The sequence below is a fragment of the Falco punctatus genome (assembly GCF_963210335.1).
Source record: "Falco punctatus genome assembly, chromosome: 4".
In the NCBI taxonomy this organism is placed as follows: domain Eukaryota; kingdom Metazoa; phylum Chordata; class Aves; order Falconiformes; family Falconidae; genus Falco; species Falco punctatus.
Window position 1 is genome coordinate 89,663,929 of NC_137583.1, and position 21,073 is coordinate 89,685,001.

A 21,073-nucleotide genomic window follows, 5' to 3' on the forward strand; every position below is an offset into this window, starting at 1 on the left:
AAAGAATTGCCTAAGTCTGTCTTTGTATTTTGGTTCTGGACATATCAGGATAGCTTCCTGCTCAAAGTTTCTTCCTGCCTGTAGAAGTTAGTTTTAAAATGGGTAATTTAACAGTTGTTTTGAAGGAGTGGAGTTGCCTCAAGCCCCAGTGCTCCCCTGACAGCTGAGCAGACTAACATTTTTTTATGTAAAGGTGTTAGTAGAAGCAATAAAGATACCTTTATCATGCAGTGTTGTACACAAACATCTCAGAACTATAGGTCAGATTTTGTCTTTTCATTTGTGTTTATCGGTATAAGTCCTATAAGATGTGCTTCCAACTTCTTTTTGGGTAGAACCCAGAAAAAAATTACATGAAATAGAGATCTGTAAGTGAATCCTATCTGAAATTACAGTTGCTTAAATTGTCTGTTTTAGCACGGGACTGAGCTTTGTCACATTGATCTTAAATTGTGCTGTTGCAACTTCAGATTAAAAGTTAAAAACACTTATCAAGGTATGATGCTTAAGATATCTTTCTTTGAATTTTACGAAATGTAGTGCAGGGGTGATAGTACTGAAAATGTTTTCAGGTGTTTTTATGGTTTTGATTGACTTCATATTTGGTCTCCGTCAATGGAATTATTAATCGGCAAATGCTTCAGATGAATCTGAGGATATATCTGGTTTGAGATAGTGTATATGGTTTATAGTTTTGGCTTTTTCATCCCAATTTTGTTGCTAGTTCCCCAGCCACCCCAACCCATCCCCCTGTCCTTAGTGGTTTTTCCTGTTTAGCAGAGGCATGGATTTAAGGAGTGGGAACTTACAAAGAGGAGAGAAGAAGCTGGATCAAAAGCATACCTCATTCTCAAAACACATTTTTCTTCATCTCGGTCTCTCCCTTCCTTTTACTTCTATGTTTTCTAAATGCCCATGGCATCTGGTTGAACTGGTTTGTGAGAGAATAAAACTGATATTGTAACAGAAGTTTAGATTTTGAAGTTCAAGTAAATTGTTCCTTAAAAAGTTTTTGCTATTATATGTGTGATAGTGTGCCATATCTCTTGCAGACCTACATTTCTCCAAGTGCTGCAATATTCAAAGCAGAAGAGGTTGGTGACGAAACAGAAGCTATGCTGAACAACATGAGAGTTTATGGAACGTGTATTATCACTTTGATGGCCATAGTAGTTTTTGTGGGAGTAAAGTATGTCAACAAACTTGCACTGGTATTCCTTGCCTGTGTGATTCTTTCCATCATTGCCATATATGCTGGAGTTATTAAGACTGCTTTTGACCCACCTGACTTTCCGTAAGTGCAGTATCTTTAAGTAGAGCGGGGTATTTAAAAAAAAACAAAAACAACGGGGGAAGGGGAATAGCTACTGTAATAATTTCACCTTTTAAGCTAAAATTCAATATACAAGCACATTGGCTTCACTAGTAGGTTTTTTGTGTTTTAGGCAATTATGTGCTCATTTGTTACTTTGAAATACCTATCTGAATCTTTCTTGTGTTGTTCATAAGACATGATACTCTGGAAAATTTTCTTTGGTACTTAGTTACTGGCTGTTATTCCATCCACCCCTAAGGAACAGGAAGGTATTTTTTGCTGACAGTAAATATGTCTGCTTTATCTAAAGAATTAAACTCAAAATGTGTAAGGTGAAAACTTCAAGAAAACTGTAGCTATGAACCATAGTTATGAAAGAAATATACTTTAAAACTTTTTGTCATGAGGAAATCTTTGAAACTTCCGTTTCTCCCTACTTAAAATGGAGACATTGCAGTGTTAAATTCATTTGTGTTTATGAAGGCTTTCTGCCCTCTTGTTAATCAAATTTTATTATTGTCACACGTGGCATATTGCTTCTCATTGCTTCTAACTTGTACTTGTTTTAGCTCATTATTAGCCCACTAAGAATTATTTCTTTTGCCCAGTTATCAGTATATGGGTTGGTTTTGTACATCATTTTCTGTTTGGAGAGAAGACAAAATGATACTGCTCAACACATTGGCAGAATAGCCTGGTAACTTTTGTTACGAAGTGCCATCTGTTAATGCAGGACTAAAGCTGTCCCTTGCTGTAGGATTGTTACAGATTCCATGTTTGAAGTGTTGCTGATGACATTATGAATTGAGCATTAAAGCAGTATTTGATGACTGTACTGTAAAATGATAACAGGTCTTCCATTGGAAAAAATAAAACTATATTCAAAACTGTCATTTTTTCTAAAGAAAACTTGAATTTCTAAGAAACTAACTTCTAATAGGAAAATACTTGCTTTAGTCACCTGTATAGGTAAAAGAGGGCTTATCTGGATATATAGCATGGGTAAGACTTACTACCAAGTTCCTGGCAACCTTATTTATAGCAGCTACTGTGCTGTATTATTGTTTGAGCTAAACAAAAGGTTATTTTCCAATAAAAGTTCACATGTTGACCAGTCTGCCTCAACATGAGAAACTCAATTGTGGTTTTATATTATGGTAAAGCTGATCTGGTGGTGAGCTGGTCACCAAAAAGACCAGCTTCCACTTAAGTGGTTGGTTAGTTGGCATCACTAAACCTCCATTAGGTTTGACCATTGTGCAAGTGATAAAATAAGTTTACCTCATGATCTCCCAGTTGAATCAAACTGGACGAAGTTTCTATGCATTCAATCAATTCACCCTGCTGCTATAGGGTCACCAAATCAATAGCAATTACAAAAGAAAATGAACAAGGCAAGTAGCAAGATGATCTTTTTAGCAGCAGCTTTGTGTTAAATCTGCTCAGCTTCCCTGTGATGCTGTACCCTGAAGCTGTACTGGTGTCCTGGCATCTACTCCTAACTGCTGTCACAAACAGGACATTGTACTAGGTCTGTACTTTGCTTGGCTTGGTATACTTTTAATGACAGGTGATATGTTTACTGTTGTTATCAGCTTCTTAACTGAGCTCCTTCAGAATGTCAGATATGTGCTATGCGTTCTTTGACTTACCTAACACAAATGTTGTATTTGCTGTTCAGTCTTTTGTCTTCATAGGTATTCTGTATCATTTCATTATTAAGGAAGCCTGGAATGAATATCTCCTGAACTTTTTTTTTCTGATGTAGCTTAGTAAAAGTATGTTCCTAGATCCTTAATATTCTTTGCTGTTAGGAATTTGCTTTCTGGAAACTTCTGAGTTTTAAATCTTGTATTTCTGAGTGTTCTAATTGCTTCCAGCTTCATGATTCTTGAATTTGTACTCCAATCAGTGGTTTTAAATTTCCCTGGTTTTAAATCTTGGCTTATTTTCTACCTTTTGGATTTTAGTATTTTTGAGGACCATCTGAAATATTTATGCTAGAAAAAGGCATGACATACTTGCTTAATCTTACTTTTGTATTTTCTTGGTCAGGTTCCTCATTATATTAAATATTACTTAATTTTACTACTTTCTTGTAGGACTGAATGAATCATGATCTCTGTTATTTAGTGGCCAAGCTGCTTGAGTTGATTGTGTTTTCCAAAGAATTAATCAGAAGGCAAAATAGATAGTAATACCTTAAAGTAGAAATGCTTGATTGGTGTTTCAAAGATTATTTATTATTTTATATGCAGAAACTATATAGTGTTTTAGTAAATGCAGTGCAGGGAGTAAGATAAGTACTATAACAGGTTTCTGAAGAAGTCGAATGGACAAAAAATAGTTTAATGCACAGCACTGTATTGAAGGACCGCTGTTTTTATTTTCCTGTTTATAGTATCTGTCTCCTTGGAAACCGTACATTGTCAAAACGCACCTTTGATGTCTGTGCCAAATTTACTGAAAGCAATAATGAAACAAAGACTACAACTCTGTGGCACCTATTTTGTGATAGTCCTTTTCTTAATGCTACATGTGACGACTACTTTAGTCTCAATAATGTGACAGAAATTCAAGGAATTCCAGGAATAATGAGTGGAGTTCTAACAGGTAAGTTGGAAAGCACTGTGATTTAAAAATTTTTGGATGTTATTGATTTGGTCTATACTGTTCAGTAATGTACTGGTCTAGCCTGTCAGTACTGCTTTAGCTCTAATCTGTTTGTGTGAAAGATTGCTACCTGGAGCATGCTTCCTCCTATAAAGTTTGCATCTGATTTTAGAATTTTAGTATCAAATTTTAATTGGAGTTTTATAGGCACTCTTTCAGAAGCTATTGTTCTATTAAAAAAAAGTGATTTTCACAGCTAATGTGGTGCTGTGTTTTTTTAAAGTGTTTAGCTCTTTTGTATGCCAAAGGCTTATTTCAACCCTAGTCGTTCATAATACATTCTTAAACTCTCCTGAGGGAGAACCTGTTTCCAATTTACAGGTGGTGTGTTGAGGAATGAGGTCCTGTGGCTTGTTCAGTGTGATACAGAAAGTTAGTGATGTGTTTGGAGAAAAGCAGTCTTTCTAGCTTCCAATCTAGTATTTGGGCAGGAGATACATCTAAAAAATGTATAGATTTACTTCTGTTTACATTTTTGTATGGTTGTGGCAGCTTGGGATTCCAATTGCATTGGGTAACAAGATTAATTTTGAACATGTAATAGATTGGATTGTATACAAATAAAGAATATTTCTGGGGATGACATGGATGTTCTGATACCTCTTCCCTGCTTCCCCTTAAAATAAGGTTTGATGTATATAAATATGCAACTCTTCATAGGGACACTAGGTAATCACTGCTGCCATAGTAATTAAGACATGAAATATAAAGTCACAAATACTATGTGTTTAGTATTTGTAACTTAGTATTTTAGTATATTAGTATTTTAGTACTTACAAAGGTACTAAATGAAGCATAGGTTTCTGTGAATCTAAACTTGTATGTTTAAAAAACTAACTTAATTTCCGTAATGAAAAACTAATCTTTTTCAATTGAAATGTTTGTAACAAGAAATGTGATTTAGGATTTGTTGTATGCAGGTGCATTTCCTTGTTCTCCTGTCACTGTTGTCCAGGGTTAGTCTGTACAGTGGGTCTCAAAGAAGTCAAGTTACTACTAAGCCGCATTTCTTTTTTGACCTGCACCTCAAAATATAAGAACAGGAAATAGAAATGTATGCTAAGATTGCCTGAACCTGGAGATAATAGTTTCATTATTTTTTCACAATGCATCCCGATAATACATCTACATGTCTGTGCAGTGTAAGTGGTCATTCTACAAGTATATTAGAATTGAATTCTATAACTATTTTTTTCTTTAATAGAAGAGAAAACCTTGCATGATGCATCCCATACGCTGCTGCACTTCCACTGGCATACAGTGGTAATGCCCACCAGTTACAATTGGTATTGATCATATTGCTGCTGCATTATTGGCTTTATAAGGAAACGTTGGGAATTGTCATGATTTTTGTGTAAGAGAAGCCATCTGATTCATAAGATTATTGCGTTCCCACTACTTTAGTATCCTGAAATGGAGAAATTACACTGGCACTTGTTTTTTCTCCCCTTGTAGATAATCTGTGGAGTAGCTATTCAGAAAAAGGATCAATAGTTGAGAAAAAAGATCAGCCATCAGTTGCTGGATCAGAAGAGACAAAAATGAGTGGTCTCCCTTATGTTTTTACAGACATCATGACCTACTTCACAATGCTTGTGGGGATTTATTTCCCATCTGTGACAGGTAGATACAGCTATTTTTCGTGACTGAGTATGTGTAGTTACAGCTGAAAAAAAGATTGTGTGCGTGTGTGTGAATGTTTGTTGCTGACAATGATACTGCTGGTGTTGTCCCAGGGTTTACATACCTGAAAAATTCTGGTGCTACAGACATAGCCGGTGGTTGGTTATTTTAGGGGGTTATAAGACTTAAACAGGGAATAATTTTAAGTGCTATTTTGTTTTCTGGGAAGAAAACAAAAGCTCCACGTGTTGTTAAATGCTTATTCAAATTAAGATGCATAACTTTATAATGTTTTAATCTTCAAATGCATGAGAGAACAGTTTAGTATTAAGGTAATGTTTTCAGGTATTCAAGCTGTGAACTGCCTGTGATTTGTTTAAATGTCCAATATTTTTTGCAACAGTAACTAGTCGAGACTTTTGGTTCAAGCTTAAAGGTTAGGTTAGATGTATATAGCTTTCCTCAGGTCACATTTGACTGAAATATCCAGAGAGATTTTCCTTCCTAAGTTCCCAGCTCAGTAATTGCAATATCAAGTAACAAAACAGAAATCGGGTCAGAAGTTATTTACTAGTAGGATACCGGGCTGGGGTGTTCCTTTGCATTCTTGTCCCCTGCTGTTCCCATTTCTCTACTTCAGGCTCTTTTTATCAACGTCTCATCGTATCAGAGCCTGTGGTTAGGGTTTCTTGCATTGTGTGGAGTTTGCCCATGCTTTTGCACTGGAACGTCTTGACATTTAACTTCCATGTTTTTGCCTCCAACAGTGGTCAGGGCAATTCTAGGAAAGATGGCAGAATAAGTTACTATATGATTTTTTAATTTATTTTTTTTTGTCCTTCCTGTCACAGTATGTGATAGAAAATATTTTTGTTCTCCTGTTAAATTAAACCAGGGATGTGTACATGTGATTTCCTAATCATTCTTCTTGTATTTCCTGCCTACTCTTTTTTTTTTTTTTTAATTCTCTATTATTTAGTTTATTGATTTGTTTGCATATCTTATTATCTACTGTCTATTTAATAGAAAGTTAGTGCATTTGGTCACGCTGGCTAAAATTGCTAAATTCCCATTAGTTTGTAACATCCATCCCCAACATTTTGCTATTTCTGTGTATTTCCCCATTTCAAAAACAATTCTGAAGTTATACTTGCGAAATATTTTTTTTTTTATCTGTCTCTTTCCCGAGTTTCTGGAATTTGTTCAGTCAACAAAGGATGGTAACACAGATTTCTGAATGTAGTTATGAATGAAAGTATAGATTGAGGATTTTTGCGGGGTTATATGTTAAATAACACTTAAATTTTAATGTTCCTATTCTATTAGTTATTTACAAGGAGTTAGTTTTAATTGGTTTTGACATATAAATTTAATCTCTTTTTAAGGTATTATGGCAGGTTCAAACAGATCTGGAGATCTTAAGGATGCTCAGAAATCTATTCCTACTGGAACAATTTTGGCTATTTCAACGACGTCTTTTATTTGTATCCTTTATGCTGTGACTCCTTTGTTTTTTTTCCCTAGTGTGCATTCTGTAGGTATAATAGCATAGTTTTTTCATTGAGATGTCATTAGTTACCCGAGTATAAAATGAATTAAATCTAAACTGAAAATAAATATTTTGTATTTGTCTAAAATACAAATAATACTTATAAATACTGTTTAAAATCTGATTTTATTTTTATATATAAATATTTATATATACATTTTATATTCCAGCAGTACTTCAAATTCCAAGATATAATTGATGTTTTTAGTGATGGGATGTAGCTGTTTTTAGCTTCATGCATCAGCTGGAAGATTGCTTTGTTGTTATGCTCAGCATAACCACTGAAAAAACTTAAAACTACCAGCAATAGAAATTGTTGGTCGTTCAATACCTAGAAAACACAAATGCTTATTTGTATGAGAGAAGTATCTATTCTGTTGCATGATGCATGAACCGGCTGCTTCCAATACTTCACAAATCAATTGTATATCAAATGCAGTTGTAGAGAACATAAACTAAAAAAATTGCAGCAGGGAAGTTTTAAAAAAAACAAACCACAGAACAAACAAAATGACAACCACACACACTAAAAAAACCCAAACGTTTAATTGTCATGGACACTTTCATCCCTAGGTGAAAAATTGAATGTTTTCACTCTCTATGTATATGATTATAGTGTAATCTTCCTTCAGTCTCAGTAATAGATCTCTCCTGTATAGTGTTGTTTGGTGCCTGTATAGAAGGTGTGATATTAAGAGATAAGTAAGTTGTATTCAGCTTCTAATTTTACAGGGAAATGTTTATGTTAATAGGACTTTTATTAATGGCTCTTCTAGGAAATATCTGTGAAACATTTTTCCCTTAGGTTAAAACCTATTTTTTAGGAAAATCTATTTGTGAATCTGAGATGACTACAAAAATGGTCAGGTTATTAGGCTGTATCCCTTCAAGAAGTAGAAACAGAATTTAAGATAAATGTTTGAAGTGGAACTGGCTGTAATAAAACATGCTTAAGAAAGGAAATCATAGTTACTACTTGTGGAGCTGATGGATGGGGGTAAGGGGCATGGCATTACTTGGTAGAAGTAATATACTACTGAGGAACAAAAACAGAAACAGATTGACACTTACATGACAAGGAAAGTTCATGAGAGAGACTGCAATGCATCATCAGGACTAAGATTTCCACTGGATTTATGACTTTGTTGTAAAGCTTCAGTTGTAGATCAGGAGTCATGTCAGTTTTCACCCATGTAATATTTGTGGATATTTGAGGTGCAATATGAAGCATGATGGGAATAAATGTAATGGAGATAAGCATGAACAGAATTTCCTGATCTTGATAAATTACCACCTTGGGAGAAGCTGAGTTGACAAGATGAAGCTGTTGGCAGGTTTCACGTTTGTTTCCCTGCTGGTATCAGGTTCTCTTTTCTACTGAGGCCCGGTTTGCTCTTGGTGATAAAGCAGTGGCATTGAAGTATTGTTTGGAAAGTGATGGAGGTGATGTTGAGACAACTTATTTGAAAACACAGTCTTTTACTCTAGAAGGAAAACCATAAGTTAAAAGCTGGATTCTGATTAAAGCTAATACAAGAAGCAGCGGGGAATAATTTTTACTTTAAAATGGTATTGCTGCATATGGGAAAATCTCAGATTTCCTTTTCTTCAAAGTAAATGCGCAAACCAAATCAAACTGATGCTTATGAAATAATAAATTAATTATAAATTGTAAATTAATTCAGAAGCAATACCTCATTAACTCACATTTTCCAATGTAACATATTTGAAATTTACTGGGGAGGGGTGGGAGTGGAATTTTGCATGCTCTGAGTACAGATGATCTGTCAGTAGAGCAGGATGCAGTGGAGCAGGGGCATTGAATCAGTGTTCTTCCCTTTCTACTTCTGCCAGTTCTGTTAGGTTGGATTTCAGCCAAACAAGTAAAATGTATCTATCTTGGTCTGATTTGAAGACCAGGGGGTTTAGGTTTTTTTCTTCTCATTATGGATTGTCACCTCTGCCATGGGAAAAAGTAGGTTGTACATCTTTCTGTCTTTCATCTTTTCAAGTTGGTCCTACCCTCTGTTTAATTAAAACACAGACATTATAATTTTAATTAATAAAGAATCAATGTGCAGCTGTATAAGTGTCGTCATAGAAGCATAGTATGTTTTTTCCCCTGCATTTCCAAAGAGTTTGGTTTGCTCTTTTTCTGTTTGTTGAAAATAGCATGTAGTCATGCATCCAAGCTTGGGCATATGCAAAAATCTGAACATTGGCTTATTATATTAACCTGATTTTTAAATTTCTTGACCCTGCTTAAGAGCAGATCTGAACAGTCATAACACATGCAACTTTTCTTAGTCTGTAACCTTCTATTTTCTCTGGGATTTATTTTGAAGAAACTGAAAACACTGCAGGGGGAGAGGCAGGGGGGATCTATGCTATCACAGTGTAGATAGTCTTAAAATAGATTTTTGGCTGCTTACTAATAAAACTAAGATGAACTACAGGAAGATTACCCGCTTTTAAAATAAACATCAGTTTGAGGGGAAGGCAGAACGGAGGGGAGAACCTTTTCATAGTTTACCCAAGATGTCCATACATGAGCATGAAGTTAATTACCAAAAAAAAAAAAAGGCAGTGTCATTGGATGGAACATTCAAGACTGTAATTAAAGCACCTTTTCCTGACTTCCATCTGCTTTTTGCCATAGTCATAAAACAGTGCATCACGTAGCTTGACAGTCAGAAGGCAAGTGGATAACCTGAGGTGGTCGTGTCTAGCAGTTTCTCCTTTACAAAAGGAAAGGCTGATACTTTGATTTGCCAGTCTCCTGCTTATGCCCCAGGGTATACCTGTATTACTTGCAGAACAGACTTCTGCAGTCACAAGGATTTAAAGGATGCATGTGTAAATACTTTTGATATTGCTGTTAGTTCTGTGAAGTTTGCCAAGATACCTGTAAACTGTTATGTGTCTACTTAGAAGCAGTACTTATAATGAATCAATTACAGTATGTTTACTTTAAAACAGCACAATAAATAGAAATTGTTGGGAAACCCTCTAATGCATACTGTGACATGGTGTTTATTCTTGAAAAGTGCTGCTGTTCAAAAAAAATGGAAATGTGGGTGTTGAAGCTATATTAAAAGTCATTTTAATGCTTACTGATTTTTATATTTTTTTTTTTATTCCTCCCCCTTCCCTAAGGTTTGGAGAAGCAGTTAATGGAAATCTAGTGGTCGGTACATTGGCTTGGCCGTCTCCATGGGTTATTGTAATTGGTTCATTCTTTTCAACGTGTGGTGCTGGTCTCCAGAGTCTCACTGGTGCACCCCGTCTGTTGCAGGCCATTGCAAGAGATGGCATTGTACCATTTATTCAAGTAAGAATTATTTTTTTTCTTTACTGTGCTTCAAATATGGCTTATGTTTTCACAAACACAATGAGGCATTGTTTCTGCTATTCCTGTTGAACTGTGGGGAAAAGATTTGGAGCTCAGTTCTAATTGTGTATAATAATAGATCAAGCTATTGTAGGACAGAGTTGGAATGTGTTTATTTCTGTGCAATGCAATTTAATTATTTTTGTTCTTGCACGTAGAAGGTAGTGGCTCAAAGCTGAGAATATAAGTCTTCTATAAATGGAAATGAATGAAGTAAGAAGCAACTAACTACTGAACTTCTTGACTCCAGGCTGTGTTTACAACTTGTATTTGTGTATTTGTGAGCAAAGTTGATTTAATCTCACTATGGAACTCATATCGTAGAGATACAATTCTAATTCTTACTCATTTTTGTAAGCTAAATGAAGTCAACAAAGGTGTAACAATAGCGTTCTATCCCTTGACTCTGAACATTAAGATTGCTCTGACATCCCTGTGCATGTTTTAAAAACAGTTCCTTTGAGAAAAAATTAAGGGAGCTAGCAAACAAAGATTAAGGGAGCTAGCAAACAAAGATGACAAGAGGAGTCTTGTTGGAAGTTATTTAACACAATTTCTGGGCTGCATCTGCAAAAACTAGACAACTAGACTTGAGTAAAAAAAAACAAACCAAAATTCCAAAAGTTGATAATGTCTAAACAACACTGTGGTTTCAGTGCTGAAGTTTGGCATTTGAAAGCTTATCTCAAACTGCCAAGAACAGCCAACAGTTGCACAGCACAACGATAACCTGCCAAGAACAGATTCAAATGCCAAGAACAGATCAAAAGAAAAGGATTATGTCTGAGTAACTATGAGTATTTTGGGAACAGAGTTAGGGGACCATTGTCAAATTTGGCACAGAGAAAGAAATTGACACTGAAGGTAGCTAGGGCTGAATTTAGGAGAATAGGGTGTTCTGTGTGGAGAGGGTCCTGAGGAGGATTTGGAGTACTGCTTTGTTTTTGTGTATCTCTTTGGGAGGTTTATATCATTATTTTGATACCTAAGTTATGTGACCAAACCTATAAGTATTCCCTACTTCACCACACTTACCTCTAGAGGCTTGATCAGAAGTGTGCTCTAGGTCACAGTCTGACATCTGAGGTCGGTGTAGTATGTTATGTTAAAATGGGCTATTACTTGGTGCGTAACTTAAGACTCCATTCAGAGATACCTATAATCTGTCTCCAGTGAGGGCTAGCTATGGAATAGCAGCAGCTTGGTTTGATTCCTGAGTTGCCTACAATGAGTCAGCACATTGATGTGTGACTTGAGGAGAAGATTCCTCAGCGAGGACGTGCCTCGGACTATTAGGAATGCTGGATTAGCTGGAGAATTTGAGTGGGGTTGGGGGGAAACATCAGGGAAGGGGTATGTGCAGAATATGTGGGAATGGGAAAATGACGAGAGGGGACTTGTGAAGAGGAGGAAGGAGTACATAGGGAATGGGTTAGAGGAGATGGTTGGAAAAGTCGAGAAGCAAAGCAAAATGGAAGAGGTAATGCTTTGCAGAGGGGTTGTTTTTTGTTGGTTTTTCTAAAGGCAGATCGTACTGCTGTTGCCAGCTTTTCTCCTCGGTCTTTAATCACTTGGTTCCATGCCACTGCTTCCCTGGTCTTTCTGCTAGTGCCTAGTCTCGGTAGGGCTGTATCCTTGGTATTTTCTCTTAGGTCTTTTTCTCGTCTTGGGCTGGAGGGCAGAATGGTCACTGGAAACATATGCTAGTATGGCTGCAGGAGCCCAGGAGCGTTAGTGAATCTAGAAGTAGACAAAAAGACAACAGCTGCTGCTTCTGTAGCCTCTCTGCTGCCTGAATGTTCTGCGAGCAGCACTGTAGCAGTGCTACTGCTAGTGGGAAATGCAACTGCTGCATCCTCAGCTTGACTGGCTGGGGCTGCTCTGCACGTACAGTATTGGCAGCTTGTTCATTGAGAAAGTTCTATCACTGTTCCCTTGGTTTAAGAGCACCTTTTCTACCAGGGGTGGAAAAGATGTTGAGGATGTGCCAGAATATTAAACATGATGATGCTTTGTTTCACAGTTGAGAGCAGTGGCATGTTCTCTGACTTGCAAGATGTATCTGTAACTGGAATACACTAAGTATGCTGGGGTGGGGGGACAGAATCATGATGGAGTTTGACTTGTGAGTGGGAAGGGACTGTAATGCAATAAATTGTAAATGCTGGGTTGTGTTGAGAGACAAACAAAAAATTTCACTTTTGAAGTAAAAATTTGGTATTTGGTTAAAGGGTGACAGTATGATTCTGTCTTATCGGGGTTAGATCTAAAAGGAGTGAAGAATCGGAAGAAAAAAAATTACATGGTTTGGGAAGTGAGTGACAGGGAATCCAGGATAAGCAGGATGTTTGAAGAAAGATTTGAGACTTGAAAAGTGCTTGCAGTTTTGGAGTGATATAGCTGCTGCATGGTCAGTCAAGAAAATGAATGCAAGGAGATTAATATAGGTGCAAAAGTATGACATGTTTAAGAAAAAAAAAAACAAAAGATGAAACAGGAGCAGAAAATACAGCATTTTAATGCATTGAAAGGAGGATTGGTGGATGGCAGAAAGCTAAGGGAAGAACACAGTATGGAGAATGAGTGAGGTGAAGAATGCAAGCGTTTGGAAAGGAAGCCATTATGGAAAATGGGAGTGAGGGTTTAGTCTTTATAATTGTATGGAGGAGTGTAAATGCAGCTGGAACTTCAGGTGAGGCATTGTGCCATCTATCACCAGTATAGCTGGGTAGAATTCTCCCCAAAGGAAGTTATCACACGCAAAATGATTTTTTGGGTGAGCTCTGTGCAGGATCATGGGCTTACTGAAGTCCTTTTCAAAGATCAGTATTTGTGTTTGTAAGTACTGAGTTGAAGCCTATTTTATGTTGCAAAAAGTACTACCTTCAACTACATTGGCTTTTTATAGACTAAGCATAAGTCTCTGATGCATGTGGATTTCAAGTTACTTAGGATTATTTCAACAGCAGCTTCAATAAAGCTTTAACTTTATGCTTGGTTTATCAAGTATTTTTCATATTGGAAATGTGTGGTTTTGCAGTTTTGTGCTTTTTGTACTATAGTTTACTTCATTATCCTTTGTAACAAATGATTGTTCTTTCCAGTTAGAGTTTGTTCACGATCTGCACCACATTTCATAACTGTGTATTGAACAGTTTTCCTTATTCTTACTGTTTACATGAATTAACTAGGTATTTGGTCATGGAAAAGCAAATGGAGAACCAACTTGGGCTCTGCTTCTCACTGCTGGTATTTGTGAAATAGGAATTTTGATAGCCTCATTGGACAGCGTAGCACCAATTCTTTCCATGTAAGTGTGAATGTGGTGGGTTTTGTTCTTTAGTATTTTATTTTTAAAGTAACTAATGATTTCTCTTTTTTAAATAATAAATGCTAGATTTTGTTTTCTAACATGTTATATTCATTCGATCCTGGAGCTAACATGAAACAACAAAATGTTTTGGCTGGAACCAATTTCTAGGCACAAAAAACTCTTTCCACAACAGAGTTCTCAAATGCTAGTAAAAATATGTTCAACTTGTAAAAACCTGGATTTTAAAATAAAAATTCCTGCTATCTTAGCAGGTGCCATCTAATAGAGACACACAAAACAATGTATTGTTTTAGGGTATGAACTGAACTTTATTTTATTGACTTTGTCTTGCAAGTTTGTCCCGTGTGGTACGGGTTGACCCTGATAGGCAGCTCAGCCCCACACATCTCTCACTCCCCCCTGCCACAGTGCAATGGGGTGAGAATCCAAAGTGCCAAAGTGGGAGAACTCAGGAGTTGAGGTAAAGACATTTTAATAGGTAAGGCAGAAGCTCTGCACACAAGCAAAGAAAAAATAAAGGATTTGTTCACTATCAATACGCAGGTGCTTAGCCATTTCCAGGAAAGTAGGGCTTCACCATGTGTAACTCTTACTTGGGAAAACAAACACTATTACAAATGTCCCCCCTTCTTCCTTATTTCCCCGAGCTCTTACTGCTGAGCATGATGTCAGGCAGTGTTGAATATCCCTTTGATCAGCTGTGTCCCCTCCCCAAGACTATGTGCTGGCAGGGCAGCTGGAAAAACAGAGGTGGCCTTGATGCTGCGTGAGAACTGCTCAACGAGAGCTACAACATCCCTGTATCCCTGCACGGGGTTGGTTGCAAATCCAGAATGTAACACCATATAAGCTAATATGAAGACAACTAACTCTATCCCAGTCAAAACCAGTACACTGTGATTGTCAGTTGTTTGCTATGTTTTCTGTGAAATCTTTGAGGCTTTGTATTATGGTAATGCCATATTTGAGGCCTAATATTCTACAAGTATTAATTTTGTCTATATCTTGTGTTCTGTTGGCCACTGTGAACGCAGTGTGCAAGTTCCTCCCCTTTTTTGAATTGTGTTCAGCCTTTTATTGCAAATCTGCTAGTTAATTGGAAAGTGTTCTTAGTGTTCTTTTTTTCTTTTTTTCTCTATTAACAGGTTTTTCCTTATGTGCTATATGTTTGTAAATCTGGCTTGTGCAGTTCAGACGCTTTTACGGACTCCCAACTGGAGACCTCGTTTCAAGTATTACCACTGGTAGGGAATATTCCTTCATTCAGAAGAGTTAAAACTAATTATGCAGCCCTAAATTGTTGATGTTTTATTATTGCAAGAAAAATCTCTCTTTTCTGATTTGAATAAGGTGATCCATTCACTGAATACTCATAACAGCAATGGTTTTTTTCATGTGCTTGGAATAGGGCTAGGAATAGCTGTGATCACAAAAACGTGGTGGGTTTGGGAAGGGGCTAGAGGATGACATTTAGTATGGCTTATAAGCCAAGTTCTTCTGAATATATGAGAATGAAGATGAAAAAACGTATAATCTGTCTTTTATATATTGATAAGGAGAACTGGTGAAAATGTTCAGGAAGGTTCATATGATTTTCATTTTGGTTTTGTAGATCTTACTGCATAACTAAAACCTGTACAGAAGAAGAATCTTATTTAATATACATCATTTGGCTCTTTAATGATACGATCACTGTTTTCAAAATATATCACGCTTTGGACATTGCATTTGATAACTGAAGTAGACAAGTGGATACTTGACAGTCGTTAAAGATCAAATATACAAAAAATGTGTGGGGGGGTGTTTTTAATTAGGTTTTTTTTTAAGCGTTCAAACATTTCAAACTAAGATTGGGAAACTTTAATTTTTACCAAATGTTTAAAATTACTTATGTTTGTTTAATTAACGCTAATTCTGTTGAGAGATATTAGTGCTGAAATGCCTTGAAGACTAGAGCCTTTAGGAGGTAAGATGGCCTAACACTAGGATGTAAGTCGCTTATTATTTTTTTCTTTTAAAGAATTGAGTGAAAATGAAATGTCACTAGTTTAGCCCTAGAAGATCTTTCTGAATCTGCTCGGTAGGCACTTAGTATTTTGGCACATAAACCTTCAAATACCTCAGAGCCTGTCTCCCAATCTATCACTGCAAACACCTAGTAGTGTTTGCAACAGCAGGAAGGAAAATGGGGGACTGCTGTCTTTTGGTGGGTTTTTTTGTTTGGTTGGGGTTTTTTGTTTGTTTGGTAGGGTTTTTTTGTTCCACCTCTCCTGAGCAGTCTGGTTGTACCTCCTACTGTACTTCCACAAAGTAGCTTAAAACTTAAGGCAGGTGGATAAAATGGAGGTAGCAAGATATACGGGATGGACCGTGATGAGGAAGAAAAAGCAAAGGGTTGTGGTATGGCAGCAGCAGAGTTTGTAACCGTTAGGCAACAATTCTTTTTTAGCTTATTTTTTTCCCCCAGATTGATCAGTGAGCCAATGGATGACTCAGTGTGTGACTGTGTAGTCGCTTCTTGCCAAAGCAGGTGTCAGAATGCTTGGCCAGAATTGGGATGGGACTTTATTTTTTGAGTGGGAGTCTTAGGTTGGCTAGTTCAAGCATGAAAGAGCAGCTGCTGTTCTTTTAGACATTTAGAATGATGTCCTCAGAAATGGTAGAAGGCATTTCTTCGGTTTAAAACTGGACGTGTTTGGACTCAATACTTGGCATGGTACACAAACTCAAGGTACCAGTCAAAAGCTGGGTCTGCCAACACTCTGTCAATACAGTGGCAGCTAGCTCTGATTTGGAAATCGGGTGAAAAGACATTTGGGGTGTTATATGTGACAAAAACTATTCACAAAACTGTCTGGTTCTGAGCTGACTTACATCTATCTTGAACAATAGCGTAGGCAAACCAGGCACATAAACTTTAATCTGATAATGCTTCTGTAATTTTTTCAGCTCACAATTATTCTTTCTTTATAGTCTTTGAAAGATTGTTTTCTGTGTTATCTTCTACTGTCCTGTTCTTTCTGAAGAGACGGGCCACAGTGGAAGTGGAGAATGAGTCAAGTTTAATTACGTAATCAACTGTTTTTGCTGGAAGTAACATAATGTTGTTTACTATTGTATAAGAATTATTTAATTTTTTTTTAGCTTAAATTCAAATCGACTCTTAAGTGATAGCAGTGTGTTTTGAAACTGATCTTAACTTGGAGGTGCTGATAGAGTTTCAGAACTGACAAGTGCAGTACATCTATTGTTATATCTAGTTCAACTGTATTATTTATGTTACACAAAGTTTGAGAATGTAATTTTCTTGTAAATTAAAATTGGGACAATGTATTTTTATTTATATAGTAGCTATGAAGTGGCCTTTGAGGAAGAAAGGCCTTTCTGGGAGTTAACTTAAATAAGAAATTGACTTTGTAGAACATTCGCATGCCTATTTAAAAAAATGGAAAAAAATGGTTTCTTTTAGGACTCTCTCATTCCTGGGGATGAGTTTATGTCTTGCCTTGATGTTCATTTGCTCTTGGTACTATGCTTTGATTGCCATGCTAATCGCAGGATGTATATACAAATACATAGAATATAGAGGGTAAGAACATATATCTTATTTATTCTATATATAATATCTTTAACATTCAGCAAAAAGCACTTTTGTATAACATAGATAAAACTGAAGTAATAGAATTGAGAGTATTCCTTGAAACAAGGTAAGATCCCGTCTCTTAAGGGCTGTAAGTTTTCAGGTTCTAATTTGTCTGGAAGCTCTGTTCCAATCTTCTTGACAGCCAGAACTGATCAAAATAAGAACCAATACAGCTGGGAAACTTCCCTCTCAGCAGAGGTTATGGTACTTCAGGAACATCAGCTTGTAATATCAAGCAACAACTATTAAAAACCTGTTACCTTAGAATTAACTTGTGCTAAAGCCCAAAAACTCTACTCTTGTGTGGACTTAAGCACTTTTTAGAATGAATCATACTGAACAATGCTGAGCACCCACTGAAAATTATTTATTTTCTGAAGGCTTAGGTAATCTTTAAACTGCAACGTACTTTTGTATTGTATGCGTTTGACAAGGGCTACATACAAAGTCAGACCTGTAAGAAATACTGTGCAAGTAGGAGACTTAAAGAGCATGCTGGAGTTCATTTAAAAAACAAAACACCACCACCCCACAACTAAACAAGGTATCCAAACACTAAAGGTGATTATGATCAGTAATGTGTGTGCTTTCCCTTTCTAAGGAAAGATACCAGATGCTGAAAGATTCCAGTCAAGAAAAACAGTAAGGCTTTGGAGAAGGAAATTGAAGCGAGGCCAGCTGTTTTGATGAGTGATTAAGCGCAGGTCTTAAGTGGATCAGTTGGTATAAACTGCTCCACCTTGTGGGTTCTCCATCTTTTAATATCTCCATTTCCAGATTAGGTGCTTTCCTGGTTTATAACAGTTCCATTTATTGTGTTAATTACAAGGAAATTAACTTGCCTGTTTTAGCCAGGAATTAAGATCAGGTGATAAGTTCTGCTTGTGTGTATGTGTGTAGGATTGCACATACATGAAGTTATATGTACATCTAAATTCATATACAGGCTCTACAAATGTTGGCACATAGCCAGCATGTCTACCCGGGAGAACAAGTTCTTTTTTGCAGTTTTCTGCCTGCCTTTACAAATGCAGGAGCTGATTTGGCAGTGGGCAGAAACTCACCCTGAAATGTTATAAAATCTGTTCTCTGGAGACAATCCCTATTTCTGTTTTAATTTTTGGATAACTAAGTAAAAGAAACTTACATGATTGTGCTGTCTGTCAGGGTACATTTTAATTGCCACATTGTTCTTTAATAGCTTTTTAATTCAGTTTGGCTTATTTCATATAAATTCCAAAAGAAGGCTAGAGGTAACAAGTTCAGTAAGCATGCATGAATGGAAAAAAAGAGGGAGGCGGGGCAGGCAAGTGGGATGACCCCTTGCCATAGTAGAATCCCCACAAAGGAAAATAATGTGTTAGCCTAACAGTTTGTTCTTGTTTGGTTGGCCACCTGGTGTATAGCACAGCTTTGTGTTGGGAGAAAGAGGAGTGGAAGAAGTATGGAAATTGAAGGTGGTTGGGAGGGCAGATAAAGCTTTAGGCTCACCCGGGAGAGAAGCTGGGAAGGAAAGGAACTGGAGAAAGCTGTGGTAATGGTGTTTGGGGGGCGGAGATAGAACACAGTAATCCATGTAAAGACAGCACTCATTCTGCTGCTTTAAAAGTTACTACTTTTAAGTAGCCCTCACTTGTTCATTCCAGTGCTTAAAAGCAACTTAAGTAGCTCTTATGATTACAAAAAAGCTTTTGAGGTATCACCAAAATAGACCATAATTGACTATTAATAAGTACTTAATAAATAGTTCTCTTGATGGGACCTGAGACTGTTTCATCTTGGTTCATCTTCATTCTTGATTTAAATCTGCAAGATGAGGGTTTTTTTTCATGCATTCATGCATATAAGAGCGTTTATTTTTATGTCCATTGTCCCTTAATGTGAGCAAAATTTATTTTATTTGTATAAATAAATGGGACCGTGTTAATTGAATTTCTTCTGCACCCTGAAGAGCGGAAAAAGAATGGGGCGATGGAATCAGAGGGCTGTCTCTGAATGCAGCTCGCTATGCTTTGCTTCGTGTTGAAGATGGTCCTCCTCACACCAAGAACTGGAGGTAGGTTCTACTCATTCCAGGGTCACACAGGTCTTGAAATATGTAAATCTGTTGGGAATACTTCTGGTAAAGCTAATGGCCAAAGTGAAATTCACCATTAAAATAGTATTTTAACTTGAGGAGGGTGATGATGTCATTGCAATAGTAGTATTTTACTGCAGTAGAATGTGACATATGGTCAGCATGTAATCAACTTGGGTGGGAGTATGGGCAAACTAACTTGAACTTAAATCCATGTGGTGTTGACTTAGTTCTCCAAAGTGCAGAAGAATATTAATGTTTAATTATTTATAGATTTTCAGAGGAACAGTTATCAGTCCCGCTATCTCTATAGGAGAAATGCTGCAATTCCATAAGTGGGTGGTTTGGGTTTTTTTGCTTTTATATATGTTCCATCTGAAATAGATTGTTTACAGAGGATCCATTATTTGTTTAAATTAATTTTTTGTGGCAATCTTTTATATATATATATATCTTCATTTAATAGTAGCGCTTTCTAAATTGCTTAGATATCATTAAAACAAAAATCTTATGTTGGCTGTCCATTCATATGTAATGGGGTTAGATGTCCACAACTATTTTTGCAATATAATCTTTTTACTTGTTAATGTATCAACTTTCTCAAAGCCAACACAAAAAAATTACCTAGTATTTAAAAATGAAAGGATGTTTGCACACTGTCACTTATGATAAGTGTAATGCAAATCAGAACTCTGATCAGTTGAATGCACAAAAATGAGATTGTTGCCAAATGTGATACTTTTAATTATAATTGCTGCTCTGTGATAGTACCCCTGGGTGCATACACATACCATGTGCTGTTGCCCGTCAGTATAATGGCATTATTTTACCATTTGTCAATGGGACTGATGCACATAGGTAGTTATGGAAAACATGAGCCAGTGCTTTTACCTGTGTCTGAACTGGGCGTCTCGGAGGCACCGATGTAGTATCTGACAAAGAGCTTTCCTGTGAAATATCTAATGTTGCTTCGGTTCCAGATGAGTTACCCTTCTGTTGTGTCAACGTATTTCCTAGAACTGGACCTTCTTGTTATATCTTAAACCATGCTGGTTTTGAAGGAGGAAGTAACGCTCCCAGCTCTTTGTCATTCTTTTGAATTTGTAGTAATGACAGGGAAATCATAAAATATTGGTTTGGAGAAAGTAAGCAGACTGGATATTGATTGAAGGCAACAGAATGCATCCTCAAGTGTGCAGCTGAAACTGAACTTGGAGCGCTGTCAGTACGGTTAAGGCTGTGACTGTCCTTTTGGAAGGACCTATGCAGGTAGAGGAATGGGTTGACAAGAACATCATGAAAATCCAGAAGGATATGTGGGAAGTCCAGTACCCGGGACAGGCTTGTCCAGTGCAATGGTACAAGGCTGGGAACCTGCTCTGGTGAATAGGCTCTGTGGTTCCCAGTAGATGGTAAGCCAGCAGTGTGCCTTGGCAGTGACATGTGTTGGGCTACGTCAACAGGAATA

The 21,073-nt window shown here is 36.8% G+C and overlaps 1 protein-coding gene across 5 annotated transcripts in view; it reads left to right on the forward strand.

Annotated features, from left to right (window-relative positions):
- Window positions 1–21,073, forward strand: part of LOC308061731 (solute carrier family 12 member 7-like) — a 78,141-nt gene that overhangs the window by 39,289 nt on the left and 17,779 nt on the right. For all 5 annotated transcript variants that reach the window (XM_080382126.1, XM_080382122.1, XM_080382124.1 and 2 more), the window contains exons 7-16: window positions 1,053–1,294; window positions 3,717–3,928; window positions 5,444–5,611; window positions 6,997–7,095; window positions 7,805–7,862; window positions 10,317–10,491; window positions 13,743–13,861; window positions 15,031–15,129; window positions 17,355–17,474; window positions 19,480–19,584. In XM_080382126.1, coding sequence (XP_080238252.1) covers window positions 1,053–1,294; window positions 3,717–3,928; window positions 5,444–5,611; window positions 6,997–7,095; window positions 7,805–7,862; window positions 10,317–10,491; window positions 13,743–13,861; window positions 15,031–15,129; window positions 17,355–17,474; window positions 19,480–19,584 — 1,397 coding nt within the window. The remainder of the gene's footprint in view (window positions 1–1,052; window positions 1,295–3,716; window positions 3,929–5,443; window positions 5,612–6,996; window positions 7,096–7,804; window positions 7,863–10,316; window positions 10,492–13,742; window positions 13,862–15,030; window positions 15,130–17,354; window positions 17,475–19,479; window positions 19,585–21,073) is intronic.